Source organism: Mus pahari, chromosome 4 (genome assembly GCF_900095145.1).
Source record: "Mus pahari chromosome 4, PAHARI_EIJ_v1.1, whole genome shotgun sequence".
In the NCBI taxonomy this organism is placed as follows: Eukaryota; Metazoa; Chordata; class Mammalia; order Rodentia; family Muridae; genus Mus; species Mus pahari.
Window position 1 is genome coordinate 60,691,193 of NC_034593.1, and position 21,918 is coordinate 60,713,110.

At 44.9% G+C, this 21,918-nt stretch overlaps 1 protein-coding gene across 4 annotated transcripts in view; it reads left to right on the forward strand.

Moving 5' to 3' along the window:
• LOC110319747 (IQCJ-SCHIP1 readthrough transcript protein) overlaps window positions 1-21,918 on the forward strand; it is a 719,522-nt gene that overhangs the window by 658,893 nt on the left and 38,711 nt on the right. The window contains exon 1 of one of the 4 annotated variants that reach the window (XM_021195276.1): window positions 7,112-7,407. The exons of 2 other annotated variants lie outside the window; for them this stretch is intronic. In XM_021195276.1, the coding sequence (XP_021050935.1) occupies window positions 7,378-7,407 (30 nt within the window). In that variant the 5' untranslated portion in view covers window positions 7,112-7,377. Of the gene's footprint in view, window positions 1-7,111; window positions 7,408-18,773; window positions 19,246-21,918 lie in introns of those variants that run through there. One more of the 4 variants, XM_021195273.2, reaches the window with a different exon arrangement.

The following is a 21,918-nucleotide window of genomic DNA, read 5'->3' on the forward strand; positions in this document are numbered from 1 at the left end:
TACCTTATCAGAGAGACACAGGCGATTATCTCCGACTTCTTGAGTTATTCACCTCTTATCCAGAGAACAAACTGGGCAGAGTGGGAGTGACCAGTGGGCCATCCTTGAATGTAATGAGCACTGAGTGCCCCGATACACATGCTATGCCGTACAGTGTGTGTGAGGGGTGGGGGCGGGGTAGGCAAGCAGCTCTTTAGCCTTCCCACCCCTTCCTACTAAACTCCCTCCCGCTCCGTTTAGGTTTAACACAGTACTGAACATATTTCATTAAATCTGCATCTATTTGCTTAATCATTGTCTAACACTTTTCTTCTGTTAGCTGCTGCCTGTTCATTACCTACACTTAACACACCCTAGGAGTCTGAGCTACCTTCCCTACCAGGGTTCTCAAGGAGCACAGCAACCCCCTAGGAAATCTTTTGGATAAGGTTCTCCCACAGTTGCCCAGCCTCTTTGCTCTCCCTCTAGCCCTCGGCCTTAGCTGCCAGCTGCCAGCGGGGCCACTCTGCCGTTTATATCCCATACCCACCAAGCATCATCCTCAGTCAGCATTTCTGTGTAACCTGATATTCATGTCTTCATTTCCAGAATGGAATGAACACATGCCAGGTGTGCCTTATCAACTCTTCTAGTACCTGGCTTTTTCTGTTACTTCCTACCCATCACACTCTCCCTGTCTCCCTTCTGGCTGTTTCCATCCCTAATTCCAACCCCCCCCCCGTGTGTGTGTGTGTGTGTGTGTCTGTCTGTCTCTCTCTCTCTCTCTCTCTCTCTCTCTCTCTCTCTCTCTCTCTCTCTCTCTCTCCTTCTCTATTTTAGGTCTGTATGGGTGTTTTGCCTACATGTCGGTGTGTGCCTGGCCATGGGGTTATAGACAGTTATTATCAACACCATGAGTACTGGGAGTTAAACCCAGGTCCTCTAGAAGAGCAGCCAGTGCTCTTAACCACAGAGCAGCCTCTCCAGCCCCTGGTCTTCCACTCAGAAACACCAACAAGGTTCTGTAGTATGTTCATGGAACCACTCGGCTACTCTGAATGGACGAGAAGAGTGTTTGCAAACTGCTCTTTTCCCTCAGTCTCTCAACTTCTTACCCATGGTGCCAGGGCTCTTCAGCCTAGGCATTGGACTGCTCATGGTTTCATAAGAATAGCTGATACCTTCCTCCTTTTCAGAACATGTGGCCCTGGCTGCATTTCTTCTCTACTTCTGAAGCATTTGAAGCAGCTAAATGTCTAGCAGCTCTCCTCTCTCCCTTTACCCTTCCACGGTAGCTCACCTTTCTCTCACCTTGCTAGCCACATCCCCATGGCTTCTTGCCCTAGAAATGTGGACTTTTACTCAAAGATTAGTTTTGAATGTATGCAATTATAAATCATCACAAGTCAGCTTAAGTCAACACAGATCCATGAATTTATTGTATCGCAGTTACGGACTTAAAAACTTTGAACGGAGTCTCACTTGACAAAAGTCAGGATGTTAACTGAGCTGTGTTCCTTTGGAAGGCTCTGGAAAAAATTCTAGATGCAGCTAACCATTATTTCTCTGGTGGTATTTCAAAGCCAACACAACCACCAGACCACCAGGCAACCCTTTTTCATATAGAAAGAAAAAGAGTCTGGGTTTTTATTTCATATTTTTTGGTGTGTATGTGTGTGCGCACACGTGTGTGTGTGTGTGTGTGTGTGTGTGTGTGTGTGTGTGTGTGTGTGTGTTTATTCGTTGCTAGTTTCTAAGATAAAGACTTGCTGGATATTCTAGGCTGGCCCCAGTCTTCAGTGTCAGGATTAGTCATGTCCCATTGAACCTGTTGAGATCCAAGCTCTAAGGAAATGTTCCCTCTCATTGAGAGTTCTCTTCCTCTTCTCAATTCCCAGTGAACACACACATACAAAATCTCTTTGGAGGCATTTGGCCCACTCCATATTGTATACAGTTATCTGTGTGGTGTAATCTTACCAAACCCTAAAGGGTAGAAAACCTGCTTTGAATTGTATCCAGCAGGACTTTGTTTTAGTTGCAAGGTTGTAGGAATCAATGAAGCTGTTGGGAAAGGAGTGCTGGATTGTGACGCATCTTCAAAGGTTTGTCACTAGGCTGGACACCAGATGACAGAGAACTGTCCTCCCAGACACTGGGCACCAACAGACTCTGAAGGTCATAAGATTAAACTTTCTCCAGACTTCTTTTCTTTTATCATCCTAAGAGGTCACATCCCTCAAGTCTACATAGCGCCTGGCTGCTTTCCATTGTTGCAAGGGACAATCACTGCCTTGATCATCTGCCTTGTGCCCCATTCCTTCCTCCCCGACCGCTAACATTTCATTGTGAACATTTTAAAGTGGAAATTTGTTTCACAAATCCTAATTCATATATTAGTTTCTTCTCAGAGCCCATAAGTCTCCAGCCTTTTACAAATGATGGCTTATTTACCACTTTAAGAGTCTGCAATTGATGTCTTATGAAACATGCTTTGTCAGAGGTTTCTAGTGGCCTTGCCCTCCGCTCATCCATCAATTCATTTCATTTATTTGACTCATCTCAGTGTATGGTTCATATATCAGCAAGTGTCCCTGTAAATACATTAGCCTGCATATACTTATATATATGCAACTAGCTCTTTTTTTTTTACCTCTTTGAGGTAAATACTATATTTAATAAAATGTACAAATCTTAATATTTACTCAGTGAAGGCTAAGAAATGCATATACCCATATAAACCAAACAATCTGCTTTTATAGCATATGCCAGAAAGTCTCCTGTGCTCTCTGCACATCAGCCCCTGTAGTGGCTATTCCTGGTTGTCAACTTGACTATATGTGAAATGAACTACAATCTAGAATTGGAAGGCTCACCAGTGAATCTAATCTGGAGGCTGGGAGATAGAAGTTTCTGATCTGGATCTTGGTATGGAGATCTTGAGACACAGTGGTGATTGAATCCAGAAGATTAAGACAGGGAGATCTCAGAGTCCAAGATCATCTGGGATTAAAGGTGTGGTGGCACACACCTTTAATCTGGGCTACACCTTCTGCTGGGGACCATATAAGGACATTGGAAGAAGGAAGTCTGGCTCTCGCTTTTTCGCCTTCTTGCGGTGTGGGACTCAGCAACTGCTAGATCCTTGGACTTCCATTCACAGCTACTACTGAACCATTGTTGGGATTTGGACTGCAGACTGTAAGTCATCAATAAATTCCTTTACTATATAGAGACTATCTGCAAGTTCTGTGACTCTAGAGAACCCTGACTAAAACAGCTCCTGACCCAGGTTTACTTGTGATGGCCTGTGAATGTGACTGGTTGCTATGGTTCAGCGCGGTTGTTTGGGGCTGGAGAGAGGGCTCAGAAGGGAAGAACATTTGCTGCTCTACAGAAGACCTAAGGTTCAGTACTCACAGGCAGTGAGTAGTTGTGAGTGAGTACTCACAACCATCTGTAGCTCCAGCCCCAAGGTATTTAATCCTCTTCAGGCCTGCATGGGTACTACATGCATGTGGTAGACAGACGTGCATATGAGTAAACACCTAGACACATGAAATAAAAAAACAAATCTAAGAAAAAATTTAAAAGCAGATCTGTGTTGTGTTTCTCCTATTTGCCACAATGAGAAAAGAACAGCTGTTTCCGAGCTTTAAAAACATAACTGTTGGGGCTGGTGAGATGGCTCAGTGGGTAAGAGCACCCGTATGCTCTTCCGAAGGTCCGGAGTTCAAATCCCAGCAACCACATGGTGGCTCATAACAAGATCTGATGGCTCCGTAACAAGATCTGATGCCCTCTTCTGGAGTGTCTGAAGACAGCTACAGTGTACTTACATATAATAAATAAATAAATCTTTAAAAAAAAAAAAACACAACTATTTTATTTGTGGCATCAACAGGTATGTTAAGTGAGACGTGCTCTAACTTTTCTTCCTTACACACACACCTTGGATGAGGTTTAAGTGAAGCCACACTGATTTTGGCCTGGGCCTGCTTTGGCCCAGTCTGGGTGAGTTGGTTGCCTCTGAGTCCTACTGGACCTTTGTCTTAGTCTAGTCAGACTTCAGCAAACTCCAAGCTCAGTGCCTTCTAAACAGTAAGACTTTATTTCTGTCATTCTAGAAGCCATTGAAGTCACTGCAGGTTGGGTGTCTGGTGAGGGCCTGCTTCCTGATTGACAGACAGCTCAGTTCTCACTGTGCCCTTTGGAAGGCGACTGCCTGGAGCCTCTTTTAAGGAGGCATGAATCCCTTCCATGAGGGTTCCTCTTCATGACCAGGAGCCCCACCCCCTCATAGCTTCTCATTGTGGATACACTGTCTCTCCATCAGGCAAAAGCAGCCTTGTTGTACCTAGAGACTCCCCGGCTGACAGGAACTGGAAAACAGTGATCCTCTCTTGGTTTTCTTTATTTGGATACTCTTGCTATTTGTTTGTTTGTTTATTGTTGTTAGTGGGTGTGTTACAGCATCCCTGGGCCTAAATTTATCTAACTCCCAAGCAACAATTTTGGATTAAATAGTTTCTGGAAGTCCCATCTAATTATGAAATATGGAAAGTTTCAAGTGTTTGGCTGTCTTTGTTTTTAGATTTCATTGTGTAGCCCAGGCTGACCTCAATCAAACATAGGCCTCCCACTGCACCTTCTTCAGTACCAGAATTATGGCTACACAGCACAGTAGCTGGTACTCAATTGAAGACTTCATTTTTTGAAACGTGTGTGCACATGCGTGTGCACGTGCGCATGTGTGTGTGTGTGTGTGTGCGTGTGTGTAGCTCAGTGAATGACATTGTGGGAGCTGTTCTCTCCTACTTTTATGTGGGTTCCAGGAATCAAATTGGGGTCAGGCTTGAGAGCATCCACCCACTGAGACATCCCATTTGTCCTTCAAGTCAATGGTTTTAATGGGAAACTAAAAGATTAAAAAGTAAGTTTATTTTTTTAAAAAAAAAATGAAGAATCAGTGCTCTATAGACTGAACTTATAACAAAAACGTTGTCATTTTTAAACAAAAAATAAAAAATATTAATGTCCCCTGCTGAACTGTTTTAGCTTAAATGTTCTCGGGGCATCTGGTTTTTGTTTAAAGCTTTTTTTTTTTTCTTTCTTTTTCCTGTACTGGCAAATCATAACATGAAGTCCTTTCAGTGGACAGTTACTCAGACCAGCCCACTTCATCTGTCCCTTTTCGTCTTGTTTATACCTTTTGAGAGGGGAGTGTTTTGACAGCATTTGGGATGCAAGTGTCAGAAATCTGTTCTGTCCAAATACCACTTCTGAGTCACTCGCACTGTCTCTGGAACAGCAACTGTGAAGAGTGGGATCGCGTTTAGACAAAAAAAAAAAAAAAAAAAAAAAAAAAAAAAAAAAAAAAACAGCTCTTAATAAATGTCTTCAAGAGCTTATGTAATATATGCCAGAACAGCAAGCTCTGGTGTGTGTGTGTGTGTGTGTGTGTGTGTGTGTGTGTGTGTGTGTGTGTGTGTCTTAGACTCCTTTCTATGTCTTAGACTTGTAGATTGAGGACCCAGAGCCATGAGATCAAGCCCATTGCCCAAGTGAAGTTCCAACAGCCTTTGACATAAGATGCTCTGTCTTGGAGAATGTGGGATGCCACTCACGACGCCTGCTCCCTTGCATTCCATACAGATCTCTGCTCTGTGTGTGCAACAGGGAAGGCTGGAGTTTGGGTGGACCGAGTTTTTACCATTTTGCTTTACGGTAGCATTTTGGTCTTCCTTCCATCTTAAGGTTAAGTAAACTTGTTACTACCCCCACCCCTGTCCCTTGTCCAACACAGCCAACTCCCTCTGTACTGGAAGTTCTGCAGGACACAAGTCCATAGTACCTTTTCCTAGAACCCACTCACTGCTCAAGTTTAGGGAACGCAGAGTCGGACCTCTCTTACACCATTTATCCTCCTAATATGAGGTCTGAAATGGGTGCACATATGGGCAAACCATAAAACTAAAACGTCAGCCCTGGGAACTCTTTCTTTAAAGAACAACAGTTTGAAGCCAGTCAAGGTTTCTCTGAAGACCATTTATGTCAAGAAGAGCCAGAGATATAGATAGTTCAGTGAGCCAAAGTGCTTGTCACCAAGGCTAGTGACCTCAGTTTGAGCCTTGGGACCAACGTGGTGGAGGGAAAGAACCAATCTGACCGCCACTCACTTGCCAGGACATGTGTACACTCACTGCACATAGAGACACAAAAGGAACAACAATGTCCATTGTTTTGGACAGCCAAGGAATATAAACAAGGAATTTTTATTGTTTTTTCCCCTTAACTTTGTGTCATTGTGTCGAAGAATTACTTGCTCCTAGTGTCCTAGAGTGGCCCTTGTGACTATTCAGAGATCGGCCCCCATTTTCTCCCAGAAACATACATGATTCAACCTGTATTTCATTTGATTATGATCTACAGGTTCCCAAGTTCTTCCCATGCAGACTCTGAAGATAGTCTGTCCCAGAGATTACCTGTGTTATGTTGGGGTGTCTGTATAATACTCAAGTCATGGTTGGGTAATTTACACATGCAAGGCCCTACCTTTTAAAAAGTTTAGTTTTCATGTAATGAATAAGTAATACCAACCTTAACACTTTAATAAGTTTCTCCAAAAATTATAGAAATATGATTCCATCATTTTTTTACTAAAAACACTTAAGAAAGGGTAAATGAGGTATCTTTTTTTAATAACAAAATAATACATTTTTTAATGAAAGGCCTTCCTTTAGTCAGAAAGTTGACAAGATACTTTAAAAATGAAGCATGAATACAGACCTCGCATATATGTATTCAGAATGTTCCCTTTAGCATGTTAAAAGTTCCGAAAAGATCTTTAAGGCCTGGCTTTCATAAGCACAAACCAGGCAACATTAGCGGGCAGGAAGGATGCTGCAGCAGATTAGGAATGTCCAACTGCAACATTGATTTGTGTCTGTCACTCTCTCTCTCCCTCGCTGGCCTTTTTCTCTATAATGAGTACTAGAATGTTTCCACATCAGTTAACTGCCTTCATAAAGCACCAGAAGGTCACACCAGCCCCAGACAGATCCTTTTCTTTGTGCCTATAATATAATTGGCTGATTGTGCCGGTGATGCGCCCGCCCCCTCCCCCCAGGCCGGTCCCAGCTCGGCTCAGCAGCCTGCCTCCCGGTTCCGGAGGAGCAGAGCAGCTTGGAGGCTTCAGAGCGAGCTCGGTGGCTGCGCGCTTCCCAGCACAGGCAGTGCCACTGCGCAGGTTGCTCAGCGGAACAGCATCCATTTTAATCTGCGGGGAGTCCCTGCCTAACCAGGGCGTTCTCCCGCGCCTGTGGATGCTCAGCGCCTCCCCTGCGCAGCCTCGCCCAGCAGTCCAGCTTTGGGGTCTGCGTCCTAGGATGTTCTGAGATGGTACATCAGGAGAACTGCTCGTACCAGGTAAGGCTGGAAGCTTGATTCTGAGGCCCTTACCCTATGGGAGAGGCCTTCCTCTTCTAAGGCAGCAGGTTGCCTCTTGCTGGATTTTCAGGGGATTTTTGCCATCCTGGGCTCCACTCCCGGCCTTCATTGCATACAGTATCTGAATTCTAATGAGGCTTTCTGAGGAGTAATGGGGCAGAAACGCCGCTTCTTTGGCCTTTAAAAGCGTTTGTGGAATACATGGTGGTGATGCGTGCTCACAACTGAAAAAAAAATGTGATTATTGTTCATTGCGTAAGAGGTCAGTTAGAGTCCAGTTTTTAAGACTGTCTATGAGAAAATTATTTACATTAAAAGTCCTGATTGATGATCTTAGAATTTTTCATAAACCAGTCAGCAGGCATTTGGCCTTTCAAGTTGCACTGATATCTTTATGAACCTGTTTTTGCCAGTATGCTCTTTTAAATGGTTAGCAGGTAAAAATGACAGTACCGGAGTGGATTAAAGAACTTCACATAGAAAAAAAAAAAATTCAGTAACCCATGTTCATCTTTTAATGTGCTAATTTGCTATCTGGGGTTAGGAATTCACCACTTCAGACAATTTCCAAAGCTCCCTTCCCGAGTGAGTGTTTTGTAACTCCTTCCTACCACTTGGGCCGTAGAGGCAACACTGTAAACAGCAAGAATGTTCTCAGAGAAACTGCTCTATGCAGTGGCTGGCCTGGCTGGTGGACATCCTGGGTGGCTGGCATTGAGATATTACTCACCTGATGGAGTTTCTCAGAGGCTAGCTCTCTAACCTAACAAAGCCCCTTCCTGGTGAGGGGTAGGTTACCTGAGACAAGCAGGTGTTTCTCTGAGGGTCACATTTCACAGTGTGAATGTCTGCAGGCGGAAAGTGGTGCATTTCACAAGATTCCGGGAAGGCAGCTGTTGCTAGCTAGCTAAGTGAAGAGGGCCTATGAATTATGTCTGTGTACTATTTTTGTGCTTATAATCAGAATTTTATAATCATGGCCCTGCTTCGTGGCATTTTCATTTGACGAGACATTTGGCTCCACATCTAGATCCTTAGGTATCAGGATTTGTGTTTCCCCGGGCGTTCTTCCCATGAGAAAGTGAGAGGACTGAGAAGAGGCATGCGTGTAGGGTGGGGTACATCAGGTATCCACAGACAGTCTCCTGTGTAGATGGCTCAATAGGAGATTAAATTAGTGTCATAATTAAAACAGTCTTCCGTCTTTTTTTTCAGAGAAGCTCTGTAATTTATGTCGAAGGGGAGGTTTTCTTCACTAGGCCAAGCACGAAGTCATTGTTTTTGGAAGGTGAAAAAATTGGTCATTACCAGCAGTTTCATCTGGAGAGGGAGGGGCCATGTTAGCCAAATGTTTCTTCCAAAGGAAGACAGATGTGACTTGACAGGAACTGGGTATGTAACCGTGGCACTGTGTGTTTAATAGTTTTGAAGTCTTTATTGCTTCTCTCCGCAGTAAAATCCTGTGTGTTGGGGTTGTGATGATAGTTAATAGACTGTGTATCACCCACGGGGGCATGCGTGTGGACTCTTGTGAAATGCTTCCCTTCGGGGCTAGCTAACAAAAACAGAAATGTTAGCCCGGATGCCAAGTCTTAATCCCGCTTAGAAACCTGGGTTTTTAGACCCCATCTGGCGTCACATACGATTGGGTTTAGAAAAAAGTGACTTCTCTAAATCCTTAGCTTGATGTGGTCCCAAGTCACTGGTGCTATCAACATTTTTTTCCTCAGAAACTTGTTCCCCCCACCCTTTTGGGGGGGGGGGAGTCTGGAGCCCATTTGTATGTTAAAGTGGCAGTGCAGAGCACTTGTGGCATATTGCTTAGGTTGGTAGGGCTTTTTGGTTTGTTTTATTTTTTGAAACCAGAATCTCACTCTGTATACAAGACAGGCTTGGAACTCATAGATGTCATCCCACCTCTGTCTCCCCAGTGCTGAGTGCCCATGCCGCCAATCCCAGCAGGTGAGCGAGCGCTCCTAACAGGCTGACAGAGTTTCCTTGGCAGATTGATTATTTTCTCCCATTGGTGATGTCTACTGGGATTTCTGGAGGACCTTCTAATGGAGCAGCTATGAGTGGGGGGCTCAGACTCCAGTCTCCTGAATGCTGGGTGCATACTCTGGTGGACACATACAGATGTAGATGACTGCCATTGCTATATCATCAGATGACAACCGGGTCCTTCTAAATGACTTACCGATCTCTGTCCTCCTCTCTCATCACCCACAGTTAGTTTTCGGCATGGTATCCAGAATAAGCTGTTAAAATCAAGGTCTGATCATGCGCCACATCCCCAAGTATCTTGAGAGTGTATCATCCCCCTTGGAAGAGGAGCCCAGTTATTCCCAGGACTTGGGCTTTACACCGGGTGTCTCCCACCCCTCCATCCCCCCCACCTCCATTTCCTCCTGGGGTCCAGCTCTGCTTGCCTTGACTCCTCTGGTCCACCTGGCCCCTCCCCCACTTCCCACCCTCAGAGGCTTGTCATGTCTACCATTGTGCATACTTGTGCTAAAACATTGTTAGCCCTTCATTTGGAATTCACTATGCACTGAGCAGCCCTAGCCTACACCTTGGTCTTTCTTCAGGCCTGTCCTGGGGTGCCACCTCTTTAGACATCCTCTCTGGACTTAGACTCCACAAGCCTCAAGTTTTCCTACTTTTCATTATAGTTCCCAAGTTTGTGTTTATAGTAAGCATACCACCATCAGTGAGTTTACTTCACTGTCTGTGATCGGTTTCCATTGCTGTATGAGAATGGCTTCTTGTCTAAGGTCTCCAGTGCCGTGCATGGGCAGATATGTCTGACCAAGTGAAAAGGTTTTGTGAATCCTCTCCTCCTTACCTCTTTGGACTTGCCTTTCTGCGAGGGATGCTGGCTGCCCTCTTTCCCCTTATGTCCATTTTCTCATCTCTGAAATGGGGGGGGGGGTTGCCTGTTGACACAACATGGCCGTTGTCTGGTCCTCTGCCAGAGGCCACCCCTCTGCACAAGCAAGTCAGCCATCGCTAATTTAGAGCCACCTTGCTCCTGCAACTGATTCTTCTGTGTTTTCGGAACCTCATCAAGCCACGTGTCACTTCTGTTTCCACTGTTTCGGGCTGATAGAGGCAGGCGCAATCGATCCTGCTCTGTTGGTGACTGTGCTGCCCAAAGAGCTTGTGTGTCTCTGCTGAAGCCAGTGTCTGGATATCCTGTGCCCCAAGCAACCTGAGCCAAGGGAGAGTGGGCAGAGGAATTCAGCTGGGGAATTTTCCATGATAGTTTCAGGTCACCCTGCTTTTCTGATCTCCCTTCCGAGGGGTTCACAGGAACCTCCAGCTCACTAAGTCATGCATTGTCACTTTCAGTCTTCACCCTGTTAAAAGCCAGAGCTGTCTGCTGTCAACCTCCATTTTCCAGTCTTGGGAGGAAGCCAATCTCTTCTTCAGTCAGAGAATCTTGCCCACTGCTTCAGGCCTGGCAGCCTTCAAAAGGCCAAATTCTTCTAAATTGTTTCTGATGGACGGCTTAGAAATATTGTTAACTTGTAAGCACAAGTTTAGGTCAAGGGGGTCCATTGAGCTTAAAAACTCCCAACTATTTTTTTTTCTCTTCTCCTGCAGTGTTGTTTGGGGTTAAGTACAGAATGGGAAACAATGACAGGCTTTCATCCCCCCCACCCCGCCTTGCTGTTGCTTAAATGACCAGTTCTGATCCAGATCACACCCTTGAATTCCTAGCTACTGTAGCCACTGTGGGAATGGAGACACAGAAGAGATAAAAGGGCATGTGACTAGCTCGCATCCACCTCCCTCCCCAGCACAGAGTCCCTTCTTCAAGCAAATCAGGAATCTTTAATGTTTCTCCAGTCCCTTCGGATGGAGTCCAGATCATTTTGCGGGTGGATTCAAGGCCTGGCAGGGATCCAAACCCTGGACGAAGCATTTCTCCCTCCCTCCCCCCCCTCCCTCTCCCCTCCGGATCGCATGCTGCCCCCACACTCTTTGTCCCTGCTGTGCTGCCTCCAGCTGGGATGCCTTCCGCCCACACACCACCTGCCCACACCTTTTGCCAGCTACATTTAAGGCTCAAATGCCAACACCTCCTGCAGAAAACTTCCTCCTCGCCATCAAATGTCTCCCCTGCACTCATGTCACCCCCGAGCGCCTCTTCTTGGGTCTGCTTCACCCATTCAAGAAAGACCCCTGAAGTCAAGATCCTTGTGTCAATTTTTAGAGGGCTCTGCCTTACACATAGATGATATGTTTATTAAATGCTTGCTGGACCGAACTCCCTTTCCAGCAGTTGGTATGCTCTGAGACCTGAGAATCAGAAAGCCTTGCAGCAGAGATTCAGCAAAGCTGAGCCCAGCACTATAGGGACCAGCTACTAGGCTTCTGCACCTCCATTGCCAATGCTTTACACATACTGTATGCCAGAACAGAGACACAGGGCAATGCGTAATCGGTGAATGAACAAGATGCACACCCAGCCCAGCCCAGTCCAGTCTGGGCAATCCTTCCATGCCTGCTGGTTTCACCCCAAGATTTTGCCATCCTGGTGCTGATGATATATCATCAGGCAGGTTTGCACTTTTTCTTTCTTTTTTTTTTGTAAGCTTTATTATTTAAAAATGTATGTGATAAATGAAAATATCACACACCAAAATTAAGCAGACCCAAGGCTGGTACTAGTTGAATTTCTTCTGCTATACAACTAGACTTGGCTCTCAAAACAGCCCCTCTGAAGCTTTACACTCCGTTATACTCATTCAATGCTAAATACACTCTATGTACCCATCCAAACAAGCAAGACTGCCACAACTAGAAAACAGCTTGATGCTCTCCTTCATAGCTCATGCCTGTTACCTGCATGCAGCCCTTCATCCCTCCTTATCCTTAGCTCACCCAGCTTACCTCAGAGATCCTGCTAAGCTGTCCATCATTGTCTTTCTCTGGGTTCTTCCATACTTACTTGAAGCAAGTACTCACCGACAACCAGCCTTTCCAACCCACTCCTTCCTTCCTTCCTTCCTTCCTTCCTTCCTTCCTTCCTTCCTTCCTTCCTTCCTTCCTTCTTTCCTTCCTTTCCTTCCTTCCTTTCCTTCCTTCCTTTCCTTCCTTCCCTTCCCTCCTTCCTTCCTTCCTTCCATCTATCTATCTTTCTTTCTTTCTTTCTCTCTCTCTCTCTCTCTCTCTCTCTCTCTCTCTCTCTCTCTCTCTTTCTTTCTTTCTTTCCTCTTTCCACTTCCCCTTCTTTTTCCTCAGTCCCTCTCCCTCCCTGCACCTCTTCTTAGGACAAAACCCAGGGCCTCCTGAACATCAGGCAAGTATCTACCACCGAGCTGTATCATCTGTCCCCCGTCTTTTCTAGTTTTGACTTTGAAACACAACAGTCCGATGATCCTGGTGACTTAGCCCTCCAAGTAGCTGAGATTTACAGGTTTGCACTACCACCTTCACCTGATGCTTTTGTTAATAGCATTACATCTTCTGAAATTTTGGATTTGTTTGTTTGTTTGTGTATTTTGCAAGATAGGTGGGGGACATGATGCACAATTTGTGGGAGCTAGTTCTCTCCAGCATCTTGTGGGTTCTGGGTACCAAACTCAGGCTTGGCAGCAAATGTTTTTACCCACTGGGCTTTCTCACAACCTCTCACGGTTAACCATAATTTCACTGCTTCACAGAACACTAAGTTTACTGGAGCAAATGCTATGGAAGTGTCATACCAGCTCACAAAACAAATGATACCCTATCTTGGTTTCGAACGATCAAACTAGGGAGTGTATCAGTTTAAATAGTTCATCAAGACACCCTCAAATTCTCAGTAGAAAAAGCAGTAAATAGCCTAGCAAGCCAAGATTCAGGTGGATCATGGAATGGTGGACAGAAGCAAAGAAATACATCTATCTCTGTTGACAGCAGCTCCTTTCCTTCTTCCTTCATGAGAACGAGGCATCAAACTAGAGTTTACCCAAGAGTTCTAGGATACGCCTGGGTCCATCTGCACAGGGGGAAAAACCACACCACTTCAGGAGGAAAAGGGAGCCTCAAGGCATTTTAATGCACTGTTTTGATTCAAGCTTTTAAATATAAGTTCAATTGTCTCTATCAGTCTATAGATTTTTGATTTTGATTTTGTTGAAAAGTTTTGATTTCACAGCAGGTAGTCCTGAGAGTGTAGTCCTGAGAGTGTTCTAGCTCAGTACTTTTGCCTGGTTAGAGAATAACTGTCTCTAACGGTAACAGTTAAGAAAGTAATTCTGGGAATAAATGTCTGTATTGTTGTCTTTAGCCAAGATGTCTGAAAATCTAATTCTGTGCGTTCTCACAAAAAGAAGCGCAAATGACAAGGGCTGAGGAGGTGAAAGATGATCCTTTAGGACTCAGTGTGAAGGTCATCTGACATGGACTATAGCGAAGGCCGCTCTTGTACAGGCTCAGCCTTCATGAGCCAGACCTGGTGATTTAAAGAAGTAAATATTGAAAGCCCATTTTAACTCACGGATGTTAAATGGAACGGATAGTGGTGAGAGCAGATGGGAAGGAAAGAAATGGGACACCTCTGTGGTACCTATCACCGCACTGAAGCCCCCGGAGATGAGAAACCCCACATTCACTTACACACATGTATATGTACATACATAGAAATATAGACTCTTGGGTGACCAATCACAGTTTCACAAACACAAGAAACATTAATAGGGCTGTATACCAACCGAGACAATTTTCATTATATATTTATATTCTCTGTACCAGGGGAGAATTTCAAACTTTGATGTACACTGTATTGAAGCATCAGAAACTACTCAGCCTCCTGAAATAGAAAGTAATTTGACAAAATTGCCTGAGTTCAAAAGAAAGCAAGCCATCAGGGAAGCCTAGTGGCAGTCAGGGAGCCATTGTGGAGTGGGACACGGAGAGAAAGGCAATGAGAGCATTAGGGATGCTGCAGTTCCGGGGACCCAGGATGGTAGCCTGGCAGGAAGATTTACAAATGTGGTCCTCAGTCCTTGGGTATGGACAAGCATTTGACATGGGCGGCTTCCAGTCGTGACTCCCCACCCCCACCCCCAATGTCAGCATTTTAATGTTTTTAACCTACAATCTTAAAGTGCTGAAAATTTCCATGGATTTTTTTTTTCCCAGCCATACGAATGCCTTAATTGAAAAGCAACCCAAATTCAGACAAGCTTTACACAGAAGAAAAAAAAAATCGTTTGAAAGAGACGATCTAACGTTGAAGGAGGGCTAGTGGTGCTAAAAGAACAGATCAGAAGGCTGAAGGGTTAATGAAGATTAACTAGAGTTTCCACCTGTGAATAGGAGAAGCTTTTTGACAATCCATAAGTGATTTCCCAGTAATGCGCTCAGGGTTCTCCGAGTCAATAATTTCCACCGATGGCTGATAATGATCATTTAAAAGCATTAGATCACAGGAGAACTATGCCTTGCCATTCAGAGCACAGCTCGGCGTCCTTGGATCTCAGGGTAGGGAGTGGTGCTTTCAACCTCAGATTCTGAGAAGCTATAAGCACATTTCTGAGAGAGAGCATTAGTATCTAGGCCTGTCTTCTTCCCGCATAGCTCCTTTTAGGCCATTCTCTGCAGGAAGGACAGACATAATGGTGTGGTCTTAGCTTATTGAGCTGCTACAAAGCCTCCCACTGTATATTCAACTCTTGTCTGCCAGAGCAGTGGCTAGATTTGTTTTATCCAGTCTTGTGTTCATTAGGACCTCTTGGAAGTGAAATTTACTACACTGTTGCTCTCAAGCAACAAAAATCTGGGTCTTGCCACCCTGTCTGGAAATGCAGTCTGAAACATAAAAAAGATGGCAGATAATGATCTGTGTCCCTAAGCTCTCCCAGAAGTGCTTCAGAGACATCAGCTACAATTCGAGGTTGCAGGGATCCTCAGAAGTACAGCTTCTGACTTGGTAGGCCTACAGTTGAACCTGAGACTGTTTCTACAGGCCCCTAGACTTTACTGATGCTCTGCTCCAAGAGTAATGAAATTCTAGAGAGCATGAAAGGTCACTTTGTCACGCATGATAGGACCCCAACTATCAGATCTCCTGGAGAGGGTTTGAGCAGTGAGCCTGTGTGCTGAGAGCTCACGGTGGGAGTCACTACTGCTCTGCCTCAGTGGACTCCTGCTGGCCCTCCCAGCCCTGCTGTAGGAGGCCGAGGCCGAGTGGCCTGTGGGAACACAGTACTTACATAGGATAAGAAGGAAGGAAGTCCTTCTGTGTTTCCTTATTGCTGATCCTCATAACTTTTATACAGTAGTGAAATACCCATGTTGGATTCAATGGGTTTTGTTTGTTTTTGTTTTTTTAAGACAGGGTTTCTCTGTGTAGCCCTGGCTGTCCTAGAACTCACTCTGTAGACCAGGCTGGCCTCAAACTCAGAAATCCGCCTGCCTCTGCCTCCCGAATGCTGGGATCAAAGTCTATTTCTTTTTTTTTCTTTNTTNCTTTTTTTTTTTTTTTTTTTTTTGTTGTTGTTGTTGTTTTTTGAGACAGGGTTTCTCTGTATAGCCCTGGCCAGTGTTCTATTTCTAAAAGATGATATTATTGATGCATGTATTTACACATTTGTATGTATAAACATATAGTTAATGCATTATTAACAACACATTTGTATTATATATACAATATTTATTGTATATATTATATAAATGAATATATACTATATGTACAATAATGCAAATGTACTATTATTTGTATAATTTGTGTGTGTAATTAATGATACAAGTATAATTTTTCTAGTTTCAACTCTGTACTGATATAATGAAGGTAAAGAGGTATTATCAGAATTTTATGTGTCTTGGTGTCTTCTGATTTCTAAATTTTTATAGCTTTAGTCCTGCTTGTTTTCAGTTGTAAATTGCCCAGTGACTTACAATAGGGACTCAAATGAGTGACAAAAATTGTCCGTGATGTAAAACAGACAAGGAGGGAGAAGTGAGCCCAGATGCAGTAACTTTGCCTCTCTTCTGGGGAAGCCAGTTCTCTGGGCTCCACCCTGTAGGCTGTGCATAGTTCTTATGATGGAGCTATCCTAACACCTCGGTGGAACTGGCCTACAGAGAGGTGGCCTTCCTACCGAGAGGTGGCAGACGTGGAGGCGTTCCTCCTGCAGCCAGCCAGCCTCACCTGAGCCCCACAGACAGTGTGAGTTGAAAAACGGTAATGTTAGTTCTTGCTGCTTCTCATGGTAGACAGAGTGTTTGGAGCAAGCGGTTCCAGCCACACATCTACTCCTCGCTGTTCACCTTCGCAGCAGCTCCTCAGTGACCGCTAACTCACCATAGGCAAAGCAACAACGTGGCAGGCGCCGTGGGGTGAATAACGTAATAAAGCACAGATCCCTGTTCCCCTAGCCAAAAAGGAAAAAGTCTAAAACAGTAATAGCTGTCAGAAAGAAGCTACTGAGGCTCCTGAGAGTGCCATGGTCAAGCAAAGGAGAAAATTCACCAGACCGCATGCCAGGTCGTGAGGGCGGCATCTTCCCTTCCATTTTCCTAAGGCGCCCGCAGCCCGAGGGTTGCCGCAGTGCATGCTGGATGTTCCAGATGTATGATTTAGAAAACAACCCAGCATATGACTGGGAGTGCGGCTGGGCTTCTCTTCAACACATCCTCATTAAAAAACAAAACAAAACAAAACAAATCCACCTTTATCCCTTTATCGTGGCTGTTTATTGCTTTGGGGGCCAGCCAGTAGGGGGCTCTAGCACACCCATTTACAGTGTGGGCCACCAAGGCAGAGGACCTAGATTCAAATTCCTGCCTGACTGTGGCAATTTAGGTAGCTAGGCACTTATTTAACATCCCTAGGTGCCCTCCTCCGCCCTTGGCTATAAAATGCAGCTGGCGATAATACATACGTACTTCATAGGGTTAATGAAAGATAGAGGAAACATCAGTGTAAGGTGCCTAGCCCCAGTAAAGCACACCTATTGTTACATGGTTGCACATCGTGTAAGATGCGTGCTTCTTTCATCTCCACCATCCCCTCTGTTCCTTTAGGATACAGAGGACCCTTCAAGGTAGGAACATCTTTTCAACCCCATAGCCTCTTGACCTTTGTGACCTCTTTGCACTGTGGTCACAGCCCTAGCCAGCACTCAGTGGCCACCATTGCCACACAAATCCAGACAAACACTCCAGGACACTGCCATCTGGAATGGGAGTCCAGGGGTCTGGACCAGAGGAAGACAGGGGCCTTGCAAATGTATCCCACAAGATGAAACTTGTCAGTGTGATACCTCACAAAAGGGCTATTCATCCCCTTGGGAGTGGAGAGGACTGGCTGGTGGGGGGCACAGGAGGGAGGATGGAATAAAAGGATTTAGATTTGGATCTGGGCTCTGAGAAGAAAATATTTGCCTGATAGAAAGAGGGCTACCGTAAAGCCCACTGAGCCGTGTTTGTATCACAAGTCCAACACAAATTGAATTTTAAAAACATTCACAGAGGTAAACAGCTAAAGGTGAGCCTGTGAGCAGAGGTTGAGATGCCGGAACAAGATTTTATTGAGCGGCATTTTCCTTCAGAACTGTTCTTAGCCAAGCTGCAGTTGCTCAAGAATGTGTACAGAGGATTGATTGACTAGTACATTTGCAATTTTCCGTGTGAGCATTTCAGAAGGTAAGGCCATTGCTAAGTGGAAGCTTGGCCTTTGAGTTCTTCTGTGGTTGGTTGTCCCTGCACGCTGTTGTTCTGAAGCAATCGGTTTTTGTTTTGTTTTTTTTTTGAAGTTTATGGGAGTATTAATGTGATGTGTATGAGTATGCCCGAGCGTGTGCCTGTGAACTTCTGTTTGTCTGCTTCTTTGAGCTAAACATCCTCCAGCTGTGGCCCTTCCCCTGGCTGCATGCAAAACCCATAAACAAACCAGAAGCCATGGGAAAAGAGTATAGAGAACAATAGAAAAGCAAGCATGCTTCTGTGAAAAAGCCCGCCACTGACTGAATCTTAAAAGGAAACTTGATGGATCCCTTTCTCTTGCCGATATTACAGGACAAAGCCGTGCTCCCGGGGCAGGAAAGGCTTTCTCTGGGTTGGAAGCAGTCTTAGTCTTGGGCTTAGTGCCCCTTCCAGAGCTATGAAACTTGTTCATCTCAAAAAAACGATCTGGAAAAAAAGGAATGAAGTGCTTCCCGTTGGTCACAGGAAAAAGAAAAATGGCAAACATGTGTCTTACAGGTCACCTAAATGATAGTTTTCATTCCGTGTGGGGCAACCAACTCAGCTCACAGTGAGATCTCTCAGGCTGCAAGTTTTTGTGTCTATTTTTATCCCCCAGTCTACTGGCTTCAGCGTGCCTCACCAAACTCCAGTTCACACTGGGCCCTGAACTGGGGTCGGGTCAGCTGGCTGAAGCTTACTGTCCCTTTTTGGGAGCAGGAAAGGTGCTGTGGCGAAGAAATCTGGGCCAGATCATTCAGGGAAGGTGACAGCAGATGGTAGGCAGGCTGAACTCTCTCAACAAGCGATTGTCAGGGACGGAGTGTCAGGGACGGAGTGCGCCTTACAGCAGGCAGCTGCCCAGTGCCCGGGAGAAAGAAGCCAGGCAGGCCGGGTGGGGCAGTGTCTGAGGCAGAAGGGGGCAAGGACACTGCAGCCAGGCACAGGCTCGCCATGCCAGCATGAGTGGTAACCAAGGGACTGGGCAGTTGGCACTTCAGCCTGTCAGGATTCATGGGAGATTATTTCTTAAGTGAAATTCTAAAGAGTTAAAGGATGAATTTGGACCGTGATGGAATGGATCATGACATCATCAGTCGAGAATCCCCATTGGATTTGGAGGGGAATTATAAAAAGGTAAGGGGGGGGGAGCACTTTTGTTTATAAACAATTGGACCATTTTTCTAAGAGGGAGGAAGGTTGCCCTTGAGGAAGGTTGCCAAATTCCACACACAGTGGTCATTGCTGTTAGACACTGAAGAAAAACTAAATGCACAGAATTTACCAGAGTAAGCTTGGCGACCCCAGTTCAGGAATCCGGTTCTTCCCAGCTTATACTCAGTGATACTAGAACATCAAAACCATCCATGTTAGTGTTCTAAGGTTGAGACAATTCCTATTATGTATTTCATTGCAAAGCAGCCTGTTATGCAAAGGGATTTTTTTTTTTAATTATTGACATATTTTAGCTGTTCAGTAGAAACATCTACTGGACAGAGCTAACAGATCTAAGTTTGTTTTTAACAGTGAAAACAAATTTTTAAAAGTTTTACAGAGAAGTTTGGGGTCTTAAAAAACGTGATACGATATCTGTTAGCACGCTGCAGGCCTTTTCTCTTCTGAACGTCAGTAAATATATTTTGGGAATGTCCTATGTGGTAATTGTCTGGTAATAACAGGCCCAAGTAAAAATAGCTTTAGTTATATGGGTGAGGTCCTGAAATCAAGCTACAAGTATATGCTTGTCTGCCCACAGAGGCCTAGACACACACAGCCCTCCGTCCTTTATGATTTGACAAAAGTCAAGTGTAGTTCTCAGCTGGAGAACATGAAGGGTAGGATCCTTCATTCAGTCAAAGATGTCATTAGTGCTCTTGACCAGAGTGAGACAGAGGAAGGAGTTTTTAGCATGTCCATTCCTCAGATTTGGTCAGCGGTGACGTCTGCGTCTTAAAATCTGCATTTGAATGTGGAGGATCCTTAAGATGTTTCCTGTCTATCTTATTATCTCATAATGATTTGTTTTCTTTATCCAGAGGGTCAAACTTCAATGTGCTAGGCCATGTCGCCCTGTGTATTTTTCATCCCTGGTGTTCTCCAACCAGGGACTAAGAGCTCAGGGTGGTGACTTTGTGTCCTGAAACCCCAGCTGTCCGCCCTTCCCCCTCTGGGCGGAAGCTGGTACACAAAAGACCCTTGGGACACTCTGCCATCAGATCACTTATCCAACCCTGCAGAGCAAGGGTGTCCTTCTCTTGTGTCCTGTGGTCTTCAGTGCCAGAGAACTGGTCACAGTTTTCTTTGTCAACTCATTTCAGATTAAAAAAAAAAAAAAAAAAAAGAGTCCAGATCAGTTCACACTAAGGAAAAAATGAAAGGCATACCGTTACTAATTCGCTACCAATAAGCTTGTGACCACTGTGTTTGTATCCTACCTAGAAACAGGGAGGGAACCAGATGCCCGGAGTTAAGTGAGCTGAGCTACACTGGCAACCTGAGTAGGGCTCCAAGAGCTTAGGTCCCCACCTTCAACAAGTCATAGTCTAGGCCTCCACGAAGCACAGGCAGTCGAAAGCCATGCTCCATTTCAGGAGAAATAGCACTAAGAAGACAAACGAACGACCTGTTAGGTGAAGCTTCCAGACATGTGGGGTGCCACAGATACACAGTGTGCGGGACCTGGAAAACACGTGTTGGCTCCTGGTCACATCGGCTTCTTAGTTACCATCCCTGGGTAGTGCCTTGATGTCTGTGCAGTGCTGTTTATACTCACGGTCCCTGTGAATGAAGGCTTCATTATGCTCAGAGGGAAGAAAATTGTAATTTTATTATGAGCTTCGAGTGAAATTGATCAACATGTGTGATTTTTTCAGAGTACAAAGATGAGAAAAACAACTTTCACTGTAAAAATCACTTTACCTAATCTGAATCTTCCTTTTCAAAGGCTTTGCCCCCTTAATGTTTTTAGAGGCCATAGAAAGTACCCTACAGTCATTTTGATCTTGCACCCATCAGTTAAGTGTAATGGGGCCTATGTCTCAAGTATACATTTATTTTATTCTACAGTTAGATGGGCTCACCACTATAAGTATAAATGTCTAATATGCACAAATCGCTAATTGAGAGAACAAAATGCTTATAAATAAAAATAAAACCCCAAATGACACCTCCTTTCCTTTTCTGTGAACCCTCCCCTCATTAAGGTCCAGCATTAAAGCCAGTTGGAAAATCAGTGTTTGCTGCTCAGGTGCCACACAGTTCCCTGAACCGGTCACATTAATAAATACCACATGCGTAGAGGGATTGTTTTACAGGGCTGTTTTAAAGTCAGACAAACAGCCTTCAGGGGAAAGGTCACTTTCCGATGACTAAAATTAGATTCACCGAGGCAGAGGAAGGAAAAGATTATGCAGCTGTCCCTTTTCCTTGGGGAAGGCCTGCCTGTAGGAAATATGTTTCATTAAGAACCCGGCTTATTCAATAACCACAGTAAAACCAAACTAAATAGAGAACAGATCACAGTACTTAGGAGGAAAAGTGGAGGCTTCGGCCATGAATGAGGGATGTGTGCTTAGCCCACCACTCCCCTGCTCCGCTGTGGTCACTTCTGAGTCTCCGCTGAGGAACCACAGAGGCCTGAGAGACGGCACACTCTGCTCTTGCACGTGACCCAGGTTTCGCTCCTGGCATCCACATGGCAGCTCACGACTTACTGTAAATCCCATTCTAGGGGATCTGACAGTCTCTCTTCTGGTTTTCTCAGACCCCAGGCTCACATGTGGCACACACACACACACACACACACACACA